At 43.6% G+C, this 19,769-nt stretch overlaps 2 protein-coding genes across 2 annotated transcripts; one reads left to right on the top strand and one right to left on the bottom strand.

Moving 5' to 3' along the window:
• Positions 1–939: 939 nt before the first annotated feature.
• IL6 (interleukin 6) lies at positions 940–4,299 on the top strand (the record flags this gene model as incomplete). The annotated part of the gene is made up of 4 exons (XM_082308044.1): positions 940–1,200; positions 1,310–1,423; positions 1,651–1,797; positions 4,108–4,299. The coding sequence occupies 4 exons, from the start codon at positions 940–942 to the stop codon at positions 4,297–4,299; spliced, it is 714 nt and encodes a 237-aa protein (XP_082164170.1).
• A 10,477-nt stretch (positions 4,300–14,776) lies between these two features.
• On the bottom strand, positions 14,777–19,738 carry TOMM7 (translocase of outer mitochondrial membrane 7). The gene is made up of 3 exons (XM_082309520.1): positions 19,588–19,738; positions 16,237–16,285; positions 14,777–14,989 (listed from the first exon to the last, which is right to left on the bottom strand). The coding sequence occupies exons 1-3, from the start codon at positions 19,688–19,690 to the stop codon at positions 14,974–14,976; spliced, it is 168 nt and encodes a 55-aa protein (XP_082165646.1). The 5' UTR covers positions 19,691–19,738; the 3' UTR covers positions 14,777–14,973.
• Between the last annotated feature and the right edge of the window lie 31 nt (positions 19,739–19,769).

Here is a 19,769-nt window from a genome sequence, read left to right as displayed (position 1 = left end):
CCTTGCACAGTTTGACTCAGTCCACACTCTACATGCTTGAGCCAAATGGGCACACTTGCCCTGGGTGAAGAATCCCTCTGGGAAAGGTTAAAATTCCCGCCACACCTCCCAGGTAGGCAGAAAGAGATAAGGCGGCAGGTAACAGGGAACTGCGTGGCATTTCCTGCAGCCGCCCTCCCGCTGGAGCTGTAGGAGCCGGCTCTGGGCCCTTCCCTCGGCATTTAAAGCTGATGAACATGATGTATTTCATCCTAACCGTATCTAGTTTGCAGGGAGAGAGGCAACTTGCAACTTATGCATACGCAGCACCTAAACGGGCGCATTTTGTTTCACGTATATAAATAATAAAAATAGCTAAAATATAGAGATAAATATACATAATAGAAAATGTATAGAACATTAAAACACATTAAAATATATGAAAATATAGAAAATAGGAAAAGTACGCCTGTACATAGGTAGGTATGTATGTATGATTTCGGAGACTTTCTGTGGAGGCGGCAGGCTGAGAGGCTGCTGGCAGCGGGACCGGGCGGCTCCGGCTCCAGCTCCGGCCCCGACCCCGACCCCGGCCCCGGCCCCGGCCCCGGCCCCGGCGGCGGCCCGGGGGCCAGGTGAGCCGCCGGCGGCGGGGGTAGCCCGGCCCTCAAGGAGTTACGGGGCAGGAGCAGGATGACTTCATGCTCCCGCTGGCCGCTCTCGGCCGGCCCCCCCGGCCCCGTTTCACAATCCCGCCGGGCTCGGACGCGGCGAGCGCTGTGTCAAGCCCGGCGTGCTCCGTCGCGCACACACCCCCGTGTTCTCACCCTGGATTTTCCCGGGCCATGAATAATCTCGAAGCCCCCTCGATAAATACACGTTCAGGGATGCCCGGAGCTCATTCAACCCGCCAGCCGCGCCGACGAGAAGGGGCCGGGGCCGCAGCCGAGGAGCCGCACCATGAAGTTTCCCCAAGGCTGCGACCGCGACCGCGCCGCCCGCCGCCGCCGCCCGCCCGCCCTCCGCGCCGCCGCCTTCGCCCTGCCGCCGCCGCTGCTGCTGCTGCTGCTGCTGCCGCGGGCCGCCGCCCTGCCGCTGCCCGCCGCCGACTCCTCGGGGGAGGCCGAGCTGGAGGAGGCGGCGGCGCGGCGGGCGGCGCTGCCCGACTCCGTGCGGCTGGCCCGGCTGCTGCACGCCCGGGCGGCCCAGCTGCAGGAGGAGGTGGGTACGGAGCCCGGGGGCTCACGCACACACGCACACAAGCACACCCGGCCCGGCGGCGGCCGCCTCCGGACAAGGTGCGACCAAAACTCTTGGTGTCTCTCCCCAGATGTGCGAGAAGTTTACCGTCTGCGAGAACAGCATGGAAATGCTCCTCCAGAACAACCTCAACCTCCCCAAGGTGACCGAGGAAGACGGGTGTCTGCTCGCCGGCTTCGATGAGGCAAGGAACCGCTCTCCTTTCTGGTCTAATCCTATATACCTGGGGCAATCTTCGCCTGCGCCAAAAATCCTGCAGAAGTTGACCTAAAGATCTGTGCCGGCTCCAGCTGGCTTCCGTGTGGCACAGACCTCCACTCTCTGTACAAGCATCGTCCCCTTACCTGCGCAGCATTGCCATCCAGGCGTTTCTGAGCTGTAAGTGACTTTCTCACCTTTCTCTCATTGCAGGATAAATGCTTGAGGAAAATCTCCAGCGGGCTTTATACATTTCAGACATACCTTGAGTACGTACAAGAGACTTTTACTAGCGAAAAGCAAAACATCGAATCGCTGTGCTATAGCACAGAGCACCTGGCACGTACCCTAAGACAGATGGTGAGTTGGTCTTACCTTCACTCCGATAATTGTTACGGCTTAGCACCGATGTGTAGTCAGAGAAATAGGATGCTCTGTGAAGTTGAACATTTCCCGCTTTCACGTCTCTCGGTGGAAACAGGTTCCTTATGCTCAGATACTTACCCTTATGACTGACTTACAGGTTTTACACGGCTTTGTTTTCTTTTCTTAAAGAAACAACTCTCCTTCCTACTTTCTATTGTTATTTCTAATTTCCAAACCGACAATTAAATGCGTCGTATTGATTTAAGAACAAATACACTAACCCTGCCTGGCTGATAGAAATAACATTTCTCAGGGAGTTTGTTCCTAATTGTGGAACTGCAGTTCAGTCCAAGCCTCCTAATGTTGCAACCACCTGAGAAGTAGAAATAAGTTAACTTTTTTTAAAAATCCACATAAATGAAAGCAAATACATTTTTACAATATTATTAATCTTTAAAACTCTCCAAAACAAACTTTTAAGCTAAGGTGTATGGTATATTGAGATATCAGTAGCTCAAAAATCAAGGAAGACAGTTAAATTCAGAACATAAGTTAGTAACTTGACTAAATAAAAGGTGCTGCCTACTGAAAAGCACACATTTTGCTTGTAATCATCATGAAAAAAAAAATATTCCTCTTTTACAAATACCCAATTCTCTTTTGATTCGGTAAACTAAATGCTATTTATTTCTGACAGTCGTTTTCTATGTTTTGGAGAGCTTTGAAAGATCACACTTCAAAAATTCACATCATTCCTGCAGTTCTTACTCATGTTAATAACCCTTAACATGAATACTGCCTTTGTCATCAGGGAAACTATTTGCCTGAGTAAGAACCACCCAGGTGAGCAAGGACTGCGGAAATCTCCAGGCATTCCTTCTTTCAAGGTGTTTCTCGGTGTCTGAAAAGCCCGTTGTGTGTTTGCCATACCTTTCCTAACATATTTATTTATGTCCACCATTCTTTAAGTGAAAGGGAGCTGAACCGCTTTTTTCACACTGTGGTAGCTGAGAAGAATAGTCCCGTCATAAGACGGCAACTGACTGCTGGCTTCCAACCTGATGCATTAGTTTGCAGAAAGTTCATTTCGTAACTGGGGGACACTAGCTCTTTTGGAAAATTAGTAGGATCGAGGTAATTGGAACAGGCAGAATTAAACACAGTGATCAATAGCAAAACCTGTACTTGCAGAAACTAGAGAGTTTTTGAGAGAGAGAGGGGTCTTGATCTCCAGCTTAGAAGTGGTTCTTTACAAGAGAAGTCTATCTGCTATTTAAGGCAAGGAGAGGAAGGACAGAATCTGTCACTTGTGGTCAGGTACATCCATCGGCACGATACCTGTCCGGATATCCAGATACAAACTTTCACAGCGTGCAACAAGGAGCTGGATACACCAGTAACCGGGTGTGTGATCAGAATCCACTGCCAAGTACTCTGGACAGAAAGAACATTCATATCTTACTGAATTTCACAAAAAAGATGTTCCAGAAGGAGGTGCACGTGCTTTTGTCACTTGTTAAAGGGCAGGAGAGATCCTAAACTCAGAATGAAGCAGATACTTTACTGTTAGGCTTCTAGACCCCAAATCATCTAAAGCAGCTCCATGATTTGGGTAAGCAACTCCCATTTTCAGAAGTCACCCACTTCACAGGACAAGTTCTTAAAAGGCACTTGGGTACAGGCTGCCCAGCGCTGTCAGTCAGCATTAGGTACATAGCATAGCTCCTTTTACTCATCTTGCTGTTAGGATCCCACGCATCAGTGAAAGCTGGTGACAGTCTCCCACGTGCCTAAATGCCTGGAAAGTAAGAATTAAGCAGCTAAACAAGTTTGACATCTTTGGAAACAGTTAATGTACTACAAAATGTGAGAGTACTCCGATGTCATCTAATTAACTTGTGACTCATGATGTAGCAGCCAGTACAGGTTAGGATGAATCACGTTCAGCACCTTCCCAAACTAACCGCGCGGTCTGGAGTTAGCGGGAGAGGTGCATCCATCTGCTCAGCGCAGCGTGTTGCACCGCGACGCCAGATGCTGCATTCAAACCAGAAAAGATGGTATAGATCAGACGAGACCCTTTGGTTCTTCTGCAGTAATCGTAGCAGGTATCAAGGTACCTCAAACCCCACTGCAGAAGCGGGGCTGTAGGGAAGCACCGGTCCCAGGGAGGTCTGTCAGCAGCAGTACAGAAGCGGTGGATACACAGCTGGTCAGGAATGTATTTACATATGAACTGATGCTCTCCAACAAGCTCAATTACAATGTTTTAACCAGGGCACCTCAATATTGTCTTTTTCACAGGTGATAAACCCCAGTGAAGTGATCATCCCAGACTCAGCTACCCAGGAATCCCTCCGTGCAAAGCTGAAGTCCGATAAGACCTGGATAGAGAAAATCACCACCCACCTCATCCTCCGAGACTTTACTTCATTTATGGAGAAAACCGTGAGGGCCGTTCGTTATTTGAAAAACACCAGGAGTTTCAGTGTCTGAATGTTTTAATTCAGGCACAATCCTTTGTTACAAATCTGTCATGTGGCAGATGACAGTGTTGTTCTGTTTTAAGAACCAGAAATAGTAACAATGGTTTGCATTTATATATATTCTCATTTCCTTCTAGGAACCTATTTATTGTATTTAAAATATTTATTTGTTTCTAAATGTTTCCTATTTATATTTTCAATATTTAGAAATAATTTAAACAAAGGACCTATTTTATTTCATTTCTAATGGTACTATTCAGAATATCAACTTATTTAATATGTATTCAACAAAAAAAGTGTTTTCAGAAGCCAGAAAAACTGTTGTATAACTTACACTTTTAAAATATTTAAGAGATGGTATTTATGACTTATTTATATTTTCAGAATAAATAAAAGCTGATTTTTAAAAAAAAAACCTGTTTAACCTGTTTGAACTTTAAATAAGACTAAGGAACTCTAATGTATCCATTTTTTAATACTGGCAATTATCAAAATAACCACTTTCAAGAATTTAAATTTTATCTGTATAATTACACGAGTTATCTACATAGCACATACATACACACCTACACAGACAGCTTGATCAACACAGAATTCTTAAAATGGGATATCAAGGAACCAGATGCACTGCACGTGGCACTTCAGAATGAACACTATCATTGCTCTTGAGAAACAAATGAACAATGAGTCCCCTATATTTAATAAACAACACTCCATAAAACGGTAATTGTTTTTAAGCAGATGCTGACAAGTCAAGCAATCTCTTTTAAACAAATAAAATGGTAAGATACCAAATTAACAGGTTTGACATGAATACTGTCATCTGATTAGACTTATTGCTGTCATCCAAGGGAATTTTCCGAGTTTGATTAAACATCTCTCCCCACTCCCCCAAGAAGCAGAAAAAAAAAAAACCAAAAACTTGGGTTCTTTCCTTAGGTGATACAATATTGCTGCTAAGATGTCAATGAAAGGCATTTGCCTTCTGTCATTTATATACCACTAGCATGGGCAAGCCACGTAACATGAGTGCAAATTCTTGACTACTGTACAGAAAAAAAAAAAAAGAACACGTCCTTAGCCTGAGTACCAAACTGCTGAAACATCCCTTAGCTGTATCACCTGCTTCATTGCGGCTGTGCAGGTACCTCGTATACCCAAACTCAGAGGAATTCACAGCGCACACACAAGGGATGCAAGCAGGAGGAGCCCCTCGAGCTTTGTCCCTAGAAGCGGTGTGACATGAATTACCCTCTCTTTCGCATGGCACGGTGGTGGAGATGAAAGGCAAGCCCTGGAATGTGGATGGCAGTAAATTCTCCTCTTCCTCTGAGTGATCTGATCGTCCACACACACATTCCACTGCTGGGGATGCCAAAAGAGTGACCAGTCCACCCAGGGCCCGCATCTGAGAGGCTCAAAACAAACCAAACCACGGCTTTGCCCAATATGGTAAAACCAATGTCTTGACTTGTGCAACATCCCAAGAAGGAATGAGGAGACTTCAAGGTGGTCACCTTCAAGATGTCTGTGGTGAATGGGGTTTTCTTGCAACGTGCAAGATCCTGCTTTCGCTGTCCTGGCATGTGCTCTAGGAGACATAGGAAAGCCTGGTCTGGCTTTTTCACAGCTTACGTTCACAGAGATTTTCTTAGTGACCATTTGGTTAGAGACCATTCTGGCCCTTATTATGTCCATAACAGCTATGAGACCAAATGTGGATCCCACATGGAAGCTTTTAAGAACTTACTTTATTATTACTATGTGAGAACAGAGGGGGGAAAAAAAGAAGGAAAGACCAGAAAGAAAGGCATCTCCTGGTCTCACCTCTCCCAGTAGTGGGCGGTTGCCTGAGATCACCATTAGTTACTATGTACACTGCAGCTAAACAAACTCACGCTGATTTCCTCCTTGAATTCCAGGAGGCATCTAAGATACGGGGTACTGAAATCTTGGACAATTGATAGACAAGCATCCACACTTCCCACCAGCACCCTTCAGCTGGTGGCCACCCCAGGCCACCCGCCATTCTAGTAAAGATATAAGTGCTACCACATTTTAGGATGCAGAAGATGAGCAAAGATCACCGCTTGCTGGGCAGGGAGGTCAACTTCAAGTCCTTCCTGGGGTGACAGGTATCACCGCTGCTGCTGAGCTGCCATTATTTTACCTGTGGTTCCTCCACAGCCATCCACAATTCTCAGGGTCCTTCGGTGCAGCAGCTGCCTTCCTGGCCATCGTTCTGCTGTCACTGTGCCAGCTTCAGGGACTGTCCCCAGGATAAGCACCACTTGCTGAAACCTACCCTCGCTGGTGTCTGTGGCACACGAAGACTCACAGCAGGGAACTCATACGGAAGTCAGAGGAGAACTAAACACTGTTGAGCGTGTTGTGGAGCCCCTCAAACTAACCAACTGACCGTCCTTTTTCCAGTTTGCTGTGTACAAAGTATTTTACAACAATCAATAAACACACATGGACATTTATTTTAGTCAGCAGACCAGCGCAAACACATAAAAAACCGGAACAATAGTAAAAATGAGCATTCCTAGCTCTTATAAATCAATCCTCAAAAACAACTGTGCTACTTTTAGCAGCAATGAAATACCTCAACGCTTCAGTTTAAGAGAGCTCCTCCTAACTGACAGCTAACTCACTGAGCAAGGAAAAAAAAAAACCAAAACCAAAAAGACCTGCTAATAATTGCCTATAAAAACTAGGAAACTAGCCAGCAAAGAAGCATTTTGGCTGTTGCTGTACAGGACCAGCCTCTCCCCGCAGATCCCAGCTATCCCCTTCCCATGTTCGCATTGCATCCCTACTCGTTAACCTCACACAGAGATTTCAGAATGCTCAACAGATTACTAATTCCCTTTATGCTGAATTTGCTTTCCCAATGCAGGAAGAGGGTAAAGCTACATTAAAAAGGATGCATACACTCTACAGTATGCAAGAATAAGCCCACGGTATTAAGAGACAGTGTTAAAGATGCGTAACAAAATATTCCTCGGTGCTGTGGACATGACACTAAAATGCCAGACAAGAGAGAAAAAAAATTAAAGACAGAATGCAACCTAATACTAAAGTAATATGTAATGCAGAATTACTTTTTTTTTTTTTTTTGCAATAACAGTCTCTGAAGTATCGTTTCTCTAGTTTTTAACCATACTTTTTTGTCTGATGTGTAAGAAACTTTAAAAAAAAGAAAAATTTCAGCCTGATCCAACTCCCAGGTTGCAGTACCATCCCCTGCCCAGTAAGCCTATGCACTGATGTAAACATTAAACTTTGGCAGAAAGAACAACAGCTACTTGAAGAGACTGTCTCTATCTCTAGTACCTTCACAGATTTTATTACTGGCTGATGGCAAGTGAGGTTAGCAAGACAGAGCTGATGCTACAAGAGATGGAAGAGTTATGTCACCAGTGAAGCAAGGCGAGCAGGATCACTTTTCAGCAGTAACGAGCCATCAGGTTGGCTTAGCTCAATGGGAAACTTCCCCCTAAGTTTGCCAATGTTATTTGTGACTCTTTTCCACATTCAATTTAAAAGATAAAATGGCAGAAAGATAAGTATACAACAGTATACATCAAAGTCAGATCCTAATGGTCAAGAAGTGCTGCCAAATACATACATACTACTACAAACCTCGTGATATTGGGCAGGAAGCTTTCTGTAAACCCTTGCTTCGAACTGAATGATTAGATAACAATTTCTGATCTTTCTCAGTGAATTTCCTTCTTGTTCCTGATAAGAGGAAAACCAAAACCCACCCCCTCACCTCCAGAAAACACAGCCTCTGCAGGCTCCAACACTGAAATACCACTTCCTCCCTGAACTCTTAACAAAATCAACCCATTTCTGTAATCTAAACATATTTAACCAAATCTCTGTATACTTTCAAGACTGACTTTGGCAGTCTCATCAGATAACACACCACAGAAGTTTTGCAATCTGAATTTCTATTTGGTGACCAGAATCTGAGAAGATTCAAACCTTCATGAGAAAAATCTATTTTAAAAAAATTAAACATTAATCTTCAAATTCAGAAAACTGAGATTTGATTTGCCCTGCCATATTTATTTCTACCAGACAGTGCTTACCTAACACAGTATTTTCAGGATTTTATTCTGTTTCAACTGTACCGAGTGCAAAATCCTGACTGGTTTCAGTAACAGCAAACGTATTTATGATTAGCTGTTTCTTTATCCCTTTGAACTTACATATTAATAGATACAGTTCTACATTCTGTACCATATAAATAGGGACAATATGATGCACAAGCAAATTATATTAACAGTTTTATTACCAAAGAGAATCATTTAGAGCTGTTACACACACATACACAAAAGTAAAATCACCTAGGGAAAGCTCAAAGTCCCGTCCTCAGCTCAAAAGAGATAAACTACCTACCACACTGTCACTACTGCACAGCAATAGTCTTTGTCTCCTCTTCCACTTCTACTAACAATTTGGGAAGAGATGTAAAGGGAAGAGGGATTATATATTGACTACGCCTGTGGATCCCACATTAGCACATATTAACAAATACAATAAAGATGTGCCTCAAATCATGAGACTTATACCCCTCCTAATCATACAGCACAGTGACCTGGGACAGGACTATAAAAGAAATGGAGTTTGTTAGAAGAGAGACCATTTGGGATGAAGGCAGATGTACAGGCAATCTTCTAGCCTGGCTGGCAAGGGACTGCTTTCTGGTTGCACTGTCACGAATTGCACCATTTGGGGGGGGTCTCTGAGAATAAAGTGGATCCTGAGAAACAGAACTGGAACATAACTGGAAATCTGAGTTTATCTCAATTCCCAAGCTAATAACTGCTCCCTGCTTTGCAGTTGCTCAAACTTCTTATTTTTGATAGAAACTTGGAATCAAATTCTTAATGAGAAGAAAGTATGAGGGCAAATACCCTTTTCCACTTGGCAGATAAGCATCCCCTCTGCCTTACCCATCCCCTAATCCTGAATTAACACAAGCATAACCAAGAAACAGAGCATGTAACCCATAAGCTTAACCAAGAAATAGCTATTGCATTGCACACCATCATGGAAAATTATTTAGAAATTGCAATTAAGTAGTCACTCATAAAAATTAAATTAGTCATATGGCATTTTGTCAGGATGTGGTCTCTGCTCCTGTGGTGAGAAAAGATGTAATGAGCTTTTATTTCCAGATATACCATCAGTATCATCATAGCTTAAATTCCAAGGCTGTAACAAGATATTTCCAAAAATATCCAGAGTATATAGTTTGTTTTAGCAATTTTTCCTTATAACGACCAATGTGTTAGATCCCTGCTTCACTTACAACACAATGCAATAAAAATACATCTTAAGAAGAACTCTGTGATCTACTGCCATTTTGTAACACAGCTGTACAAAGAAGCTAAGGACAGTTTTTATATGTTGCCAACATAGGGGCCTGCTGTGCCAAAATTATGAACGCCGCTTTGGTTTGCAGTTTTCATGTTTGAAAGCTATAGGTTTAAGTTCATGCAAGTTTTGCTGATGAATTAATTCAAGAAAAAAAGCACATGTCCCCTGTTCTATAACTGTGATGAGATACAGTACAGTGACTTTACACCAGCCGTGTCTACACCAGGAATTTGTAGCAGAATTAAATACTTGTTCCAAACTTCCTATCAGCTTCATTTTTACCTCACAATCGGCCAGTCCTTGAAGAGCTTTTGGAGCAAAAAGGTAGGTTCCTTTGTAGATTAACTTATTAAGAACAATTTTACCCTGAAAGCCAGATATCTTTTTTTTATTCTCATGTTTAGTGACTACACTAAACAGCACAATTTTCCACATCCTACTTCCAGGAGATCCCCAGTCCACACACCAAGACCAAGCAACCCACCAAACTCACCTGACTCCCTCAGCATCACACACCAAGTATCACAGGGCTCTGCGGCTCCTTCTCTCATGTCCACGCCTGTATTTTTCTCACTTCTTACTTGATTGTCACCTTTAAAACCCTTGTCTGCCTTTCTTACTCCTTATTCTTCTTCTGACCGACCTCCTTGTCTTTATTCTCTTTTCAGGACCCTAGCTTTCTCCCTTCCTTCCTCCCTCTCTTCAGGTCAATGTCTTTGTCCCCCTTTGCGCTGTTTGCTATGCTCACACCTGAGGGCAGCTCCTCAGAGCCCAGCTTGCAGGAGATGCTTTGCTAAAGGGGCTGTCACAACCGAGGGCCAGAGCTGCTGCCCGCCACGATTACCCAAGGGTACCAGGTCATAACTGATCTTCTGACTCCAGCTGGATACAACGATGGGCAAAGCAGTTGTAAGAAAATATAGAAATTATTCCTGCATGCTAAAACCATCACCAGCTGTTGTGGTCAGTGTGCCAGTGAACAAGACATTCAGAAGACAGGATACCACAGGGAGGTGATGGTGCCCCTGTACTTGGCACTGGTGAGGCCACACCTCGAGTACTGTGTTCAGTTTTGGGCCCCTCACTACAAGAAGGACATCGAGGTGCTGGAGCGTGTCCAGAGGAGGGCAATGAAGCTGGGGAAGGGCCTGGAGCACAAGTCTTATGAGGATCGGCTGAGGGAGCTGGGGTTGTTTAGTCTGGAGAAGAGGAGGCTGAGGGGAGACCTCATTGCTCTCTACAACTACCTGAAAGGAGGCTGTAGCGAGGTGGGGGTCGGTCTCTTCTCCCTAGTAACAAGTGATAGGATGAGAGGAAATGGCCTCAAGCTGTGCCAGGGGAAGTTTAGGTTGGATATTAGAAAAAACTTCTTCACCGAAAGGGTAGTCAGGCATTGGAACAGGCTGCCCAGGGAAGTGGTTGAGTCTCCATCCCTGGAGGTATTTAAAAGAAGGGTAGACGTGGTGCTTGAGGACATGGTTTAGTGGTGGACTTGGCAGTGCTAGGTTAATGGTTGGACTCGATGATCTTAAGGGTCTTTTCCAACCTTAACGATTCTATGATTCTATATTGCTCCCTGCCCATCATGACCTCCTGACACTTTGCTAGCGTTTCACACACTCTGGCTGGAGGAGGAGAAACAGCCCATTTCTTCAGTCCCGGGTTAAGGACAATCCCTTGTTCACAGACACCCTCCTTGGAGACCAAACAAAAGCTGTTGCTGCCATTGCCGCTCTCGCAGGAGGAGGCCGAGAGGCCAACCAGCACCTTCTGACAAGAAGAAATGTTGTCTTCCTGATGTGAAAGGACCATGGGCATGGGACTGCAGGTCACTCAAGATGGAGAACAGAACGTTCTTCTTGCATTAAAATCCTCAAGATGCCTTCATTTTTGGCAAGCAGCAGTGTGCTAAGACCCATGGCAACTTTTGATCTTCCTAAGACTGGTCCAGGTGGAAACATTCCCCTCGGCCCCTTGCGCAATTGCTTGTCACCAGGAACAACAGGCTCCAGCGACAGCCTCCCACCTGGGGTACTTCCCTGATGCTAAGGCAACCGCAAGCACATTCCACCTCCACCTTGCAGGCAGAAGGCACGCAGCCAAACAATTCCTATCTCCAGGTAAGATCAGCTGGATACCTCAAAGTTAGTACAATCTCCACAGCACACAGGAAGGCATCCATGATTTTACTTCGCACATCTCAGACTGCAGCCTTGAGCTCAGCTGTGGAAGTCACTGCTCGATTTTCAGTAAAGTGCACTCGTCGACTTTATTCCAACACCAGGAGTTCACATGTGGTCTCGCAGGACTGCATCGCAAACCCTGCTACAGGAAAGAATCCATCCGTGGCTGCAGAAGCCACCGATTCACTTGACAGAGATCAACACAGTCAAGCAGGGGAGGTCATGTTTGGTCTTTTTTTAAGTGTCTCCCATCCAACAGTAAAATAGAAGTCAGGTGTTACTGGGAGAAAGATGGAAAAGCAAAAATTTGAGATTAAAACACTTGGAACAAGTAACACCTAACTTCAAGTCCCTAGCCCACAGCCTTGACAAGCACGAGAGTCCCTCCACTTTACTCAAGACCTGCCCTCTTCTCCCTAGAACCACCAAAAAAAAAAAAAGAAAAAAAGTCTTGCTAAAAGTAGCATATTTGCTGAAGAGAATTAAGATTCTTCATAAGAATCTGTTCAATGTATAATTTCACAGAACACTGATCTGTTCTTATAAGCACATCTGAATTTTGTGAAAATGACAATAACTGCAAAGTAATTTCAAGACATTTCTACCAAAGATTCCTTCATTTTTCAACTTGAAAAAAAAATTTCTCCAATTCTGCTTTTTTGCTACCTTACAATTAATTACCAAGACTTATGATTAATGCTTATTCTGTTTTTTTTTCAGGGGGAAAAAAGGAATGTTTATTTAAGGAGTTTCACCTTTTAGTTACAGAGAGAGAGCTGCACTGAATGAAACCCTGTCTGGTTGTACACATGAAAAATGTTACATTATATATTGGCATTCAATTTAACTTGGCTTGAATGTAGTATGAAAGACATTTTTTTCCTCAATTTGAAAACCCTAAGGTTCTGTGCTAATGACTTCCCTGAACCATACTTCGATTTTTTAAGAGAACAATAACTTCACTCATTTCCACAATAGCAGTGAATTACCAAAAATTTGCTATCCGATGTGCTTAAAGTGAAATTTAAAAAGTAAGAATTGCATAAGCAATATTTATCCAATAATTCCAAGTCTCAAAAAACTGAACTACAACTACTTTTAAGGGAAAGTTTCAGCATGGTGAGGTCACAGAATCTGGCCTGTGCTTGATACATCCACGCTTATGTAAAACTTTTAACGACAGAGACAAGAACACTTCCCCATTTCTCCACCTCTTGCCAAATATTGTTATTCTTGGAAAGCAGCCGGAGCAACCATGTGGCGGTTAAGACCCACAAACCACATCCCCAAATGTCTAACACACAATAGAGCACATGAAATACACTTTTGCAGGTGTTTGGGCCCATCCACCCACTGCTGCGTTTTGGGTATTGTACACCCTTGTGGAAGGCAAAGTCTGATTTTGAGAAAACTGAGTTACTTTACACTGAATACCGTATCGCTTAGTATTGAATATTTCCAGTTATTCCACTAGATTCAACAGAAGAAAAATGTTCCTGATCATGACAAGCCACTATCAAGTACCAACAGATTATTTCATTACTGTTGTAATTAGGATCAGTCAAGAAAAAGGATCAGAATTTGAACTCCTTTCAGAATTTAAGACATATGAGCGGTTACATTAATCTCAAGTTACCCTGAGAAAAAAGGCACTAGAAAAGCTGCACTAGCAATAGGATATAGGGTCACAAGAAAAGCGTTCTGCGTTCAGTCCTTGCTCTGTTCCCCTGTCAGCGGTCTACTATCATTAGCTATTCCACTATTTCGTGACATTTGATTTAATTACCACGATAAATGGAATTTTAAGGAACATGCTGGTTTGCATTAGCTCTCATAAATGCTTCCCACTTTTTTTTGTCTTCCCAATTCTTGTCTTTCAATTTAATTTTTTCCTCTTGGTTCATTTCTCATTTTCTTTCCAATCGCACCTGCCCTTCAACACAGTAACATTTTGCTATGAATTTTCATAGTAGATGAGAAACTGAGGAATCTCCTATTCCTTAAACATTTAATTAACATAAAAACTGGCTGAAAATCTATGGGGTTAAAAAAAAAGTCAATCTGAAATCTAAATACTTCTGTTGCAACGATAATTTGGAGCCAATAAACTTTTTTTTTTTTTTAAAATCACTGCATAGATACAAACTAGCCTCTACACTTCTAGAGGCGAGAGAGCAATCTACCCAATGCAGCTTCTATTGAACAGAAATCAAGCAGTTGCCATTTCAGTGCTTGAATTTCAGTGTTAAAAGGGAGAAAACCAACCGAAACCGAACTGACAATGTTCCAAAGAGCAAGGCTCTGGAGTAAAACCAAAGCATATACCTTGTTTAGTGTACTTGTATTCTTCCTTCAGTTATACATTAATAACTTCCTCTTACAATAAGAGCACTATATACGTGTACACATGCAGACAGCACTTTTGTCCTGTCTTCCCACCCCATCCCAAATTATGGAAAATGTACATAGTGTTTAAAGGTAAATTTGGCAGAAAAGTATACTTTTTACTACCTGACTGTGCTAGGAAAAAAACGTGTACAACTCTCAATCCTTAATGTATCCAGAGATGAACAAATCCAAGAGGAAGGGGAAAAAAAAAAAAAAAACACCACCACAAAAACAGGTCAGCATAGTGACCAGCTGCAGAGGCTTACCGACATTCAAGCAAGAAATCTTTGAAGAATATTAAGTATTTAAAACATTTGCTCAGTTTTCTGTTTACTGTGAAGATAAAGAGGAATTTTTACCCAAAAAGACCATCATAACAGGGATAAATATGGGGGCTGAATGTCATCATATTTTGGAAAAAAAAACAAAAAACCACACAACAGGTTATCCTTTCTGTAATAAAGAAATTACTACATTATACTTATGTAAAGACTTAAAAACAACACGTATCCATTCAAATTGTATTTATTTAATTACACTGTAGTGCAAATAAGTTAGGTCCATATAAACTCCATTTTGTTGTATGTACAACCTATGTCATTAGCAAGCTGATTGAGCCAGCTGGTGTAAGTGTCCGTCTCATCCTCTGGAATGTACGTATCTTCAGACACTTTCTCTGTCCATCAGCTGGTTCTAGAACAGGACCGCCACATCCTTCATCCCCAAAGTAGACTGAAAGGGGAGGGGGGAGGAAATGAAAGTCAGATTTGCAGCATGTACTTGTTTTTAAATGGGTATTTTTAAAACGCAAGTCTGGAGGAACAGCCTTGTAAATGTACAGAATAAATGATAGCCCTCAAAACACTGAAATAATGCCACCTTTAAAATAAAATCTAAGCCTACAGAGCATGAACATGTGCCCAGAAAAATGAGCATCCATAAGCTTCGGATTAGACCAAACACATGCTTCTGGTATCTATGTACATACACTCTGGTATGAAATACATACTTTACGCTGTGCAGAGACACACTCCATGGACCAAGGAAAAAAGCCTCAAACTGCTAGTGAAGCTTAACATAGAAACACTGTCAGCAAACAAACAACTCCAGCAAGTTAGTTCTTAAGACAACAGAAGATTTTACTGAAATTGTAACATGATCTTGACACCTTTTTTTTTTTCTCCATATTTTCTACTGCTAAAAGTAGATCCCTTGAATTGTTGAATCCTAAAAATGGGATTTCTATACATTGTAACTATATGAAGCTAGAAGAGTTAATATATGACTTTGCAAACAATACAGTCCATCAATTATTCGTCTTAGGAATACCTGGTTCTGCACAGTAACCAAAGTTATTTCAAGAAAAGTAGAGAGAGTCACACTTTCTTCAAAACTTTATTAGTTTGACCCATGGAAGCCTTCCAATAAAACTCAAATACCACAAGAATTCAAGTGTTACTAATGCCATGACATTGCAGCACTAACAAACGGTCCCACAAGAAAGAGGCAACATGAGCAAATGCACTTTGCTTCATGACAATGACTAATATCGAAGGATATAGCCCTTCATTTCATGCAGCTTTTATGCAGTGTTACTACCATATTTGCAAAGGCAGAAGGAGCCTGGGTTTTGTTTTAAATTTGTGCTAGAAAGCTAAGAAGTTATTCCTCAGTGCAGAAACTTGCATGAACTAGCTCTACAACAGATTAGAAGGGCAGCTTCCACTCAAAAGGTACAGGAAGCCCCATATATTAAAAGCCATGCAAGATTAAGAGAAAGGCCCTCCCAAGAACTTGTCTTTTGCTGTCTTCTCATTTGGATTTCTAAAGAAACAAGAACCACAACCAGCTATGCTTTCACCCTAAACAATTAAAAACAATGGATGAAAACAACCTTCGCAACTGTTGCTGTCCAGAGATAACACCCAAAATGGTAACTATCTGCATTGGGTTTGCATGTGTTTGGAACCAATACATACCTCCAGATAGTTGGCTCGGGCATTCCAGGATCTGCACCTCTCTTAAAACCTGAAGTGAAACATACATTATGTACATATATATCAATACATATGTGCAGACTCCTACATAGTTAGATCACTATCAAATTATTCCAGCCCATTAAATTGCAATAAAAAAGAAAACCTACTGAGCAGAGAACCGTGATTCATAAAGTTGTGTACTAACCTGAATAAAAATTGCACATTCTTATCAGAGTTAGAAAGCAGAAAAAATAAATACAAGTGTACTGTTTTATGGATACATTTTAAAATTCTTATCTGCATCTTTATCTGACTTAAAATTCAGGGACAACTAGCTATGTGTGATGGAGGAAGTTACCTACCCTGAAGATCAAGACATACATACCTATATGCACGCAAACACGCAGATATTACGTGCTGTTCAGAAAGCAACCTAGTGAGGTGGTACCAACAGCGACATCTGTAACTGGTATAAGCGAGCACCTTGAGCCCTAACAGGCAACGTTCTGCTATGATATCTGATGCAGAACTTAGACGTAATATTTCAATAACAGTTCACTCAATTGAGGATGACAGAATTCTAAATGTTAAAGCAATTAAACCTAAAATCTTCTACTTTTACTGGCACTTTTTGAAAAGCTACCTAGTACTAAAGCTTGCACAGAAACAAGATGTTTGTCAATCTACTAACACCCAGGAAAATTAAAAGAAAGTTAATTACAAAGAGTTAATCCGCAGCTAATGACTCAAATACAAATTCACTAAAGCAAATGTAGGCTAGAGAAGCAATTGAAGATTCAGTGTATGAAATATCTTTGCCCGCTGGACTGTAAATTAAAAGTCTTGAAGCACAATCATGCAATTCACGCACTGTTCAACACACTCTCTCCTACACTTGCTATGTAGAAATGGATGTTATATGAAAAATATATTATTTCCCTCGTTTACAGAAAATAAATAATTAATGTCAGCTTGCCTGAAACATAGACCATGAAGGTTAATGGAAAAACTTCCATTAACTTCATAGGCACTGGGTTAGCTCTTTAATGATAACCTTGTGTGATTTCAGACTATTAAACATCCCGACCCACTTTCTTTGGTTGCTGTACTGTCCAGCAAAATTGCTTTAAAATTCACGAAGCTGTATTAGGAGTCACACTCGTGTGTGTGAATGTTTCTGGCTTTCCCCCTAGTACTTTTTTCCCCTCCTAGTACTTTTAAATAAGCAAGCCAGGTTTAACAAAACTGCACTGGTCTAATTACCTGCTTAAAACAGGGGCAGCCACTTCAAAGCAAGTTTAAAAAATACAACAAAAAAGCCCCTGACCAATGACCTATAATTGCACGTTCACATACCAGGCTCCTTTGTACATCCCCTGAGCATCCCATCCTGACCTAGAAAGCCTTTCAGAGAAGGTTAAAATCTCAAAATTTCTGGAAGTTTCCTCGCCTGCATTTAGTTTAATGTGTATTTCATTTACACAGGAGTAAATACAAAAATTTACCTTGAACCAGTGACACCAAGGACTGTGTAGCCTCTTGCCCTTCCACTGCATCACACCTTCCCTCCCAGATTCAAAGGTAATCCCAGTACAAAAGAGGTTCTTCCAATTCTACAGACTTTGAGTGCACGCCACCTCCAAACGCCTTTGGCAAGCAAAGGTGGCACCTGCACGTCTGCTTACAGTTAATGTTCTTTCGTTACAGCAGACAAATTTGTAAGAAGGCAATGTAGATGTGGAACAGCACACTTATTTTCTGGAGGTATGAAGTTAAACTACTACAACTTAGTTTCTCACCGCTACATAACAGAAATATACTAGGCACCCTGATACTAGTGCAACTGTAAACACAGTAAGATGGCTTTATATGACTTGAAGTAACTTATTTAAATTTCCTCTGGTGTCCCTCAGAACAGAGAGCATCTTTCCCACGTTCATAAATACCATCACAAAAGTAAAATCAAAACAAAACTTCAGCAAGAGCAAAATTAGGTCACAAAACACTGCTGAAATTCCCACCCAAAAATTATAAATTTAAAATAATTGACAAACTGAAAATGGAAATGTAATTAAACTTTAAACCCAATACTGCCAATTAGTTTTTTTCCATAGTGTTTGAAGTGACCTCTTGTACTTGTAGTTGTTAAAGCATATATGTAACTGTTGAAGAGACCAACTTTTTTCCGATTGTTATCTATTATGTGAACAATCAAAGCTCTTCAAATTGGACGCTGCATTCCCCTCAACTAATTAAAACAACCTATCAGCTTTGACTGTAAACACATCAAGCTCCCAACCCTCCTTCACGTTTGCATTCAAGGCAGAGATGCCTGCCTGTTTTAGATGCTTTCCCCAAAAGGCCCAACAGAGCTGGGGCAGCGAGTGAGCCAGAGGAACCGCGGGGATCAGCCTTCCTGGGACCCCTCGTCATAAAAGAAATGAACAGAAGTGTCAGGCCTATTGCACACACGCGTACCCTAAGTAGGTCGGGCTCTTTAGCAAGGACAGCTGATGGCATGCAGCCCAAACTCAGCGGGAGAACCACCGTGTGGTAGGGATGCCCAGCCAGCCCCGTGACAGGAGCAAGCCAAATCCATCCTGGGCGCCAGGCATGCCACCAAGGCACCCCCTGAACGCTCCACAGCAGCTGGGAAGCAGGAGCCACGCCATTTTGGCAGGGACCGTAACCTGTACCTAGCTGGAAATGCCACCTCAGCCGGGGGCTGTCGACCCCCTCGGCGCCACGAAGCAGAGCTCCCGGCGGCGGACAGCTTCCTCCTCACGCACTGACTGCAGCAAACGCACCGGCCAGCTGCTCCGGCCGTCAGCCGCTGCGGCACGATTAAATCGCAGCTCCGTCTGCGGTTAAACGGCTCCGGTGCGCGCCGAGCCCGGCGCCCGCGGCGCTCCCCTCAGCGGGCGGGCAGGGGCAAGGCGCGCTCCCAGCGCGGGAACAGCCTCCGGGAAGGGAAAGGGGCAGAAAAACCGTTCTGAAGAAGAACAAGCACACAAACACGCACACAAAGCCACCTCGCAGCTCCGCCACCCCTGCCCCGGGGGCCCACGCCGGAGCCGGGCCCTCAGCGCTCCCCCGCCTCCCCCCGCCGCGCATGCGCGGTGAGGGCCGCACAGCCCGGCTCGCCGCGGGCAGCGCGCGGCGGGGCGCCCCTCCCCCACGCACGTGCCCTTCCATCTCCCCCCCTCCCCCGCAGAGACAGCGCGCGCCGCCAGGCGGGCAGCAACGGCCCGGGCGGGATGGGGGGCGGCGCGCGCCCCCGGCCACCCCGTCCTCAGGGTCCCCAGCGGCCGCCGAGCGCCACCCCCGCCCCGTCCCCCGCCCGCCACTGACCCAGGTAGAGCACGACGGGGATGAAGCCCCAGCGGATGGCGAACTGGCCGCCCTTGAAGAGCTGCTGTAGCCGCTGCTTGGCCTCCTTGCTAAGCTTCGGCATTCCGGCGGCGGGGGAGAGAGGAGGAGGAGGAGGAGGAGGAGGAGCCCAGCCGCCCTCGTAACGCTGCGGCGGCGGGCGG

This window comes from Platalea leucorodia (assembly GCF_965183815.1).
Source record: "Platalea leucorodia genome assembly, chromosome: 1".
In the NCBI taxonomy this organism is placed as follows: Eukaryota; Metazoa; Chordata; class Aves; order Pelecaniformes; family Threskiornithidae; genus Platalea; species Platalea leucorodia.
Note: the sequence above shows the minus strand (reverse complement) of the source record. Positions and strands in the feature narration are given on the sequence as shown.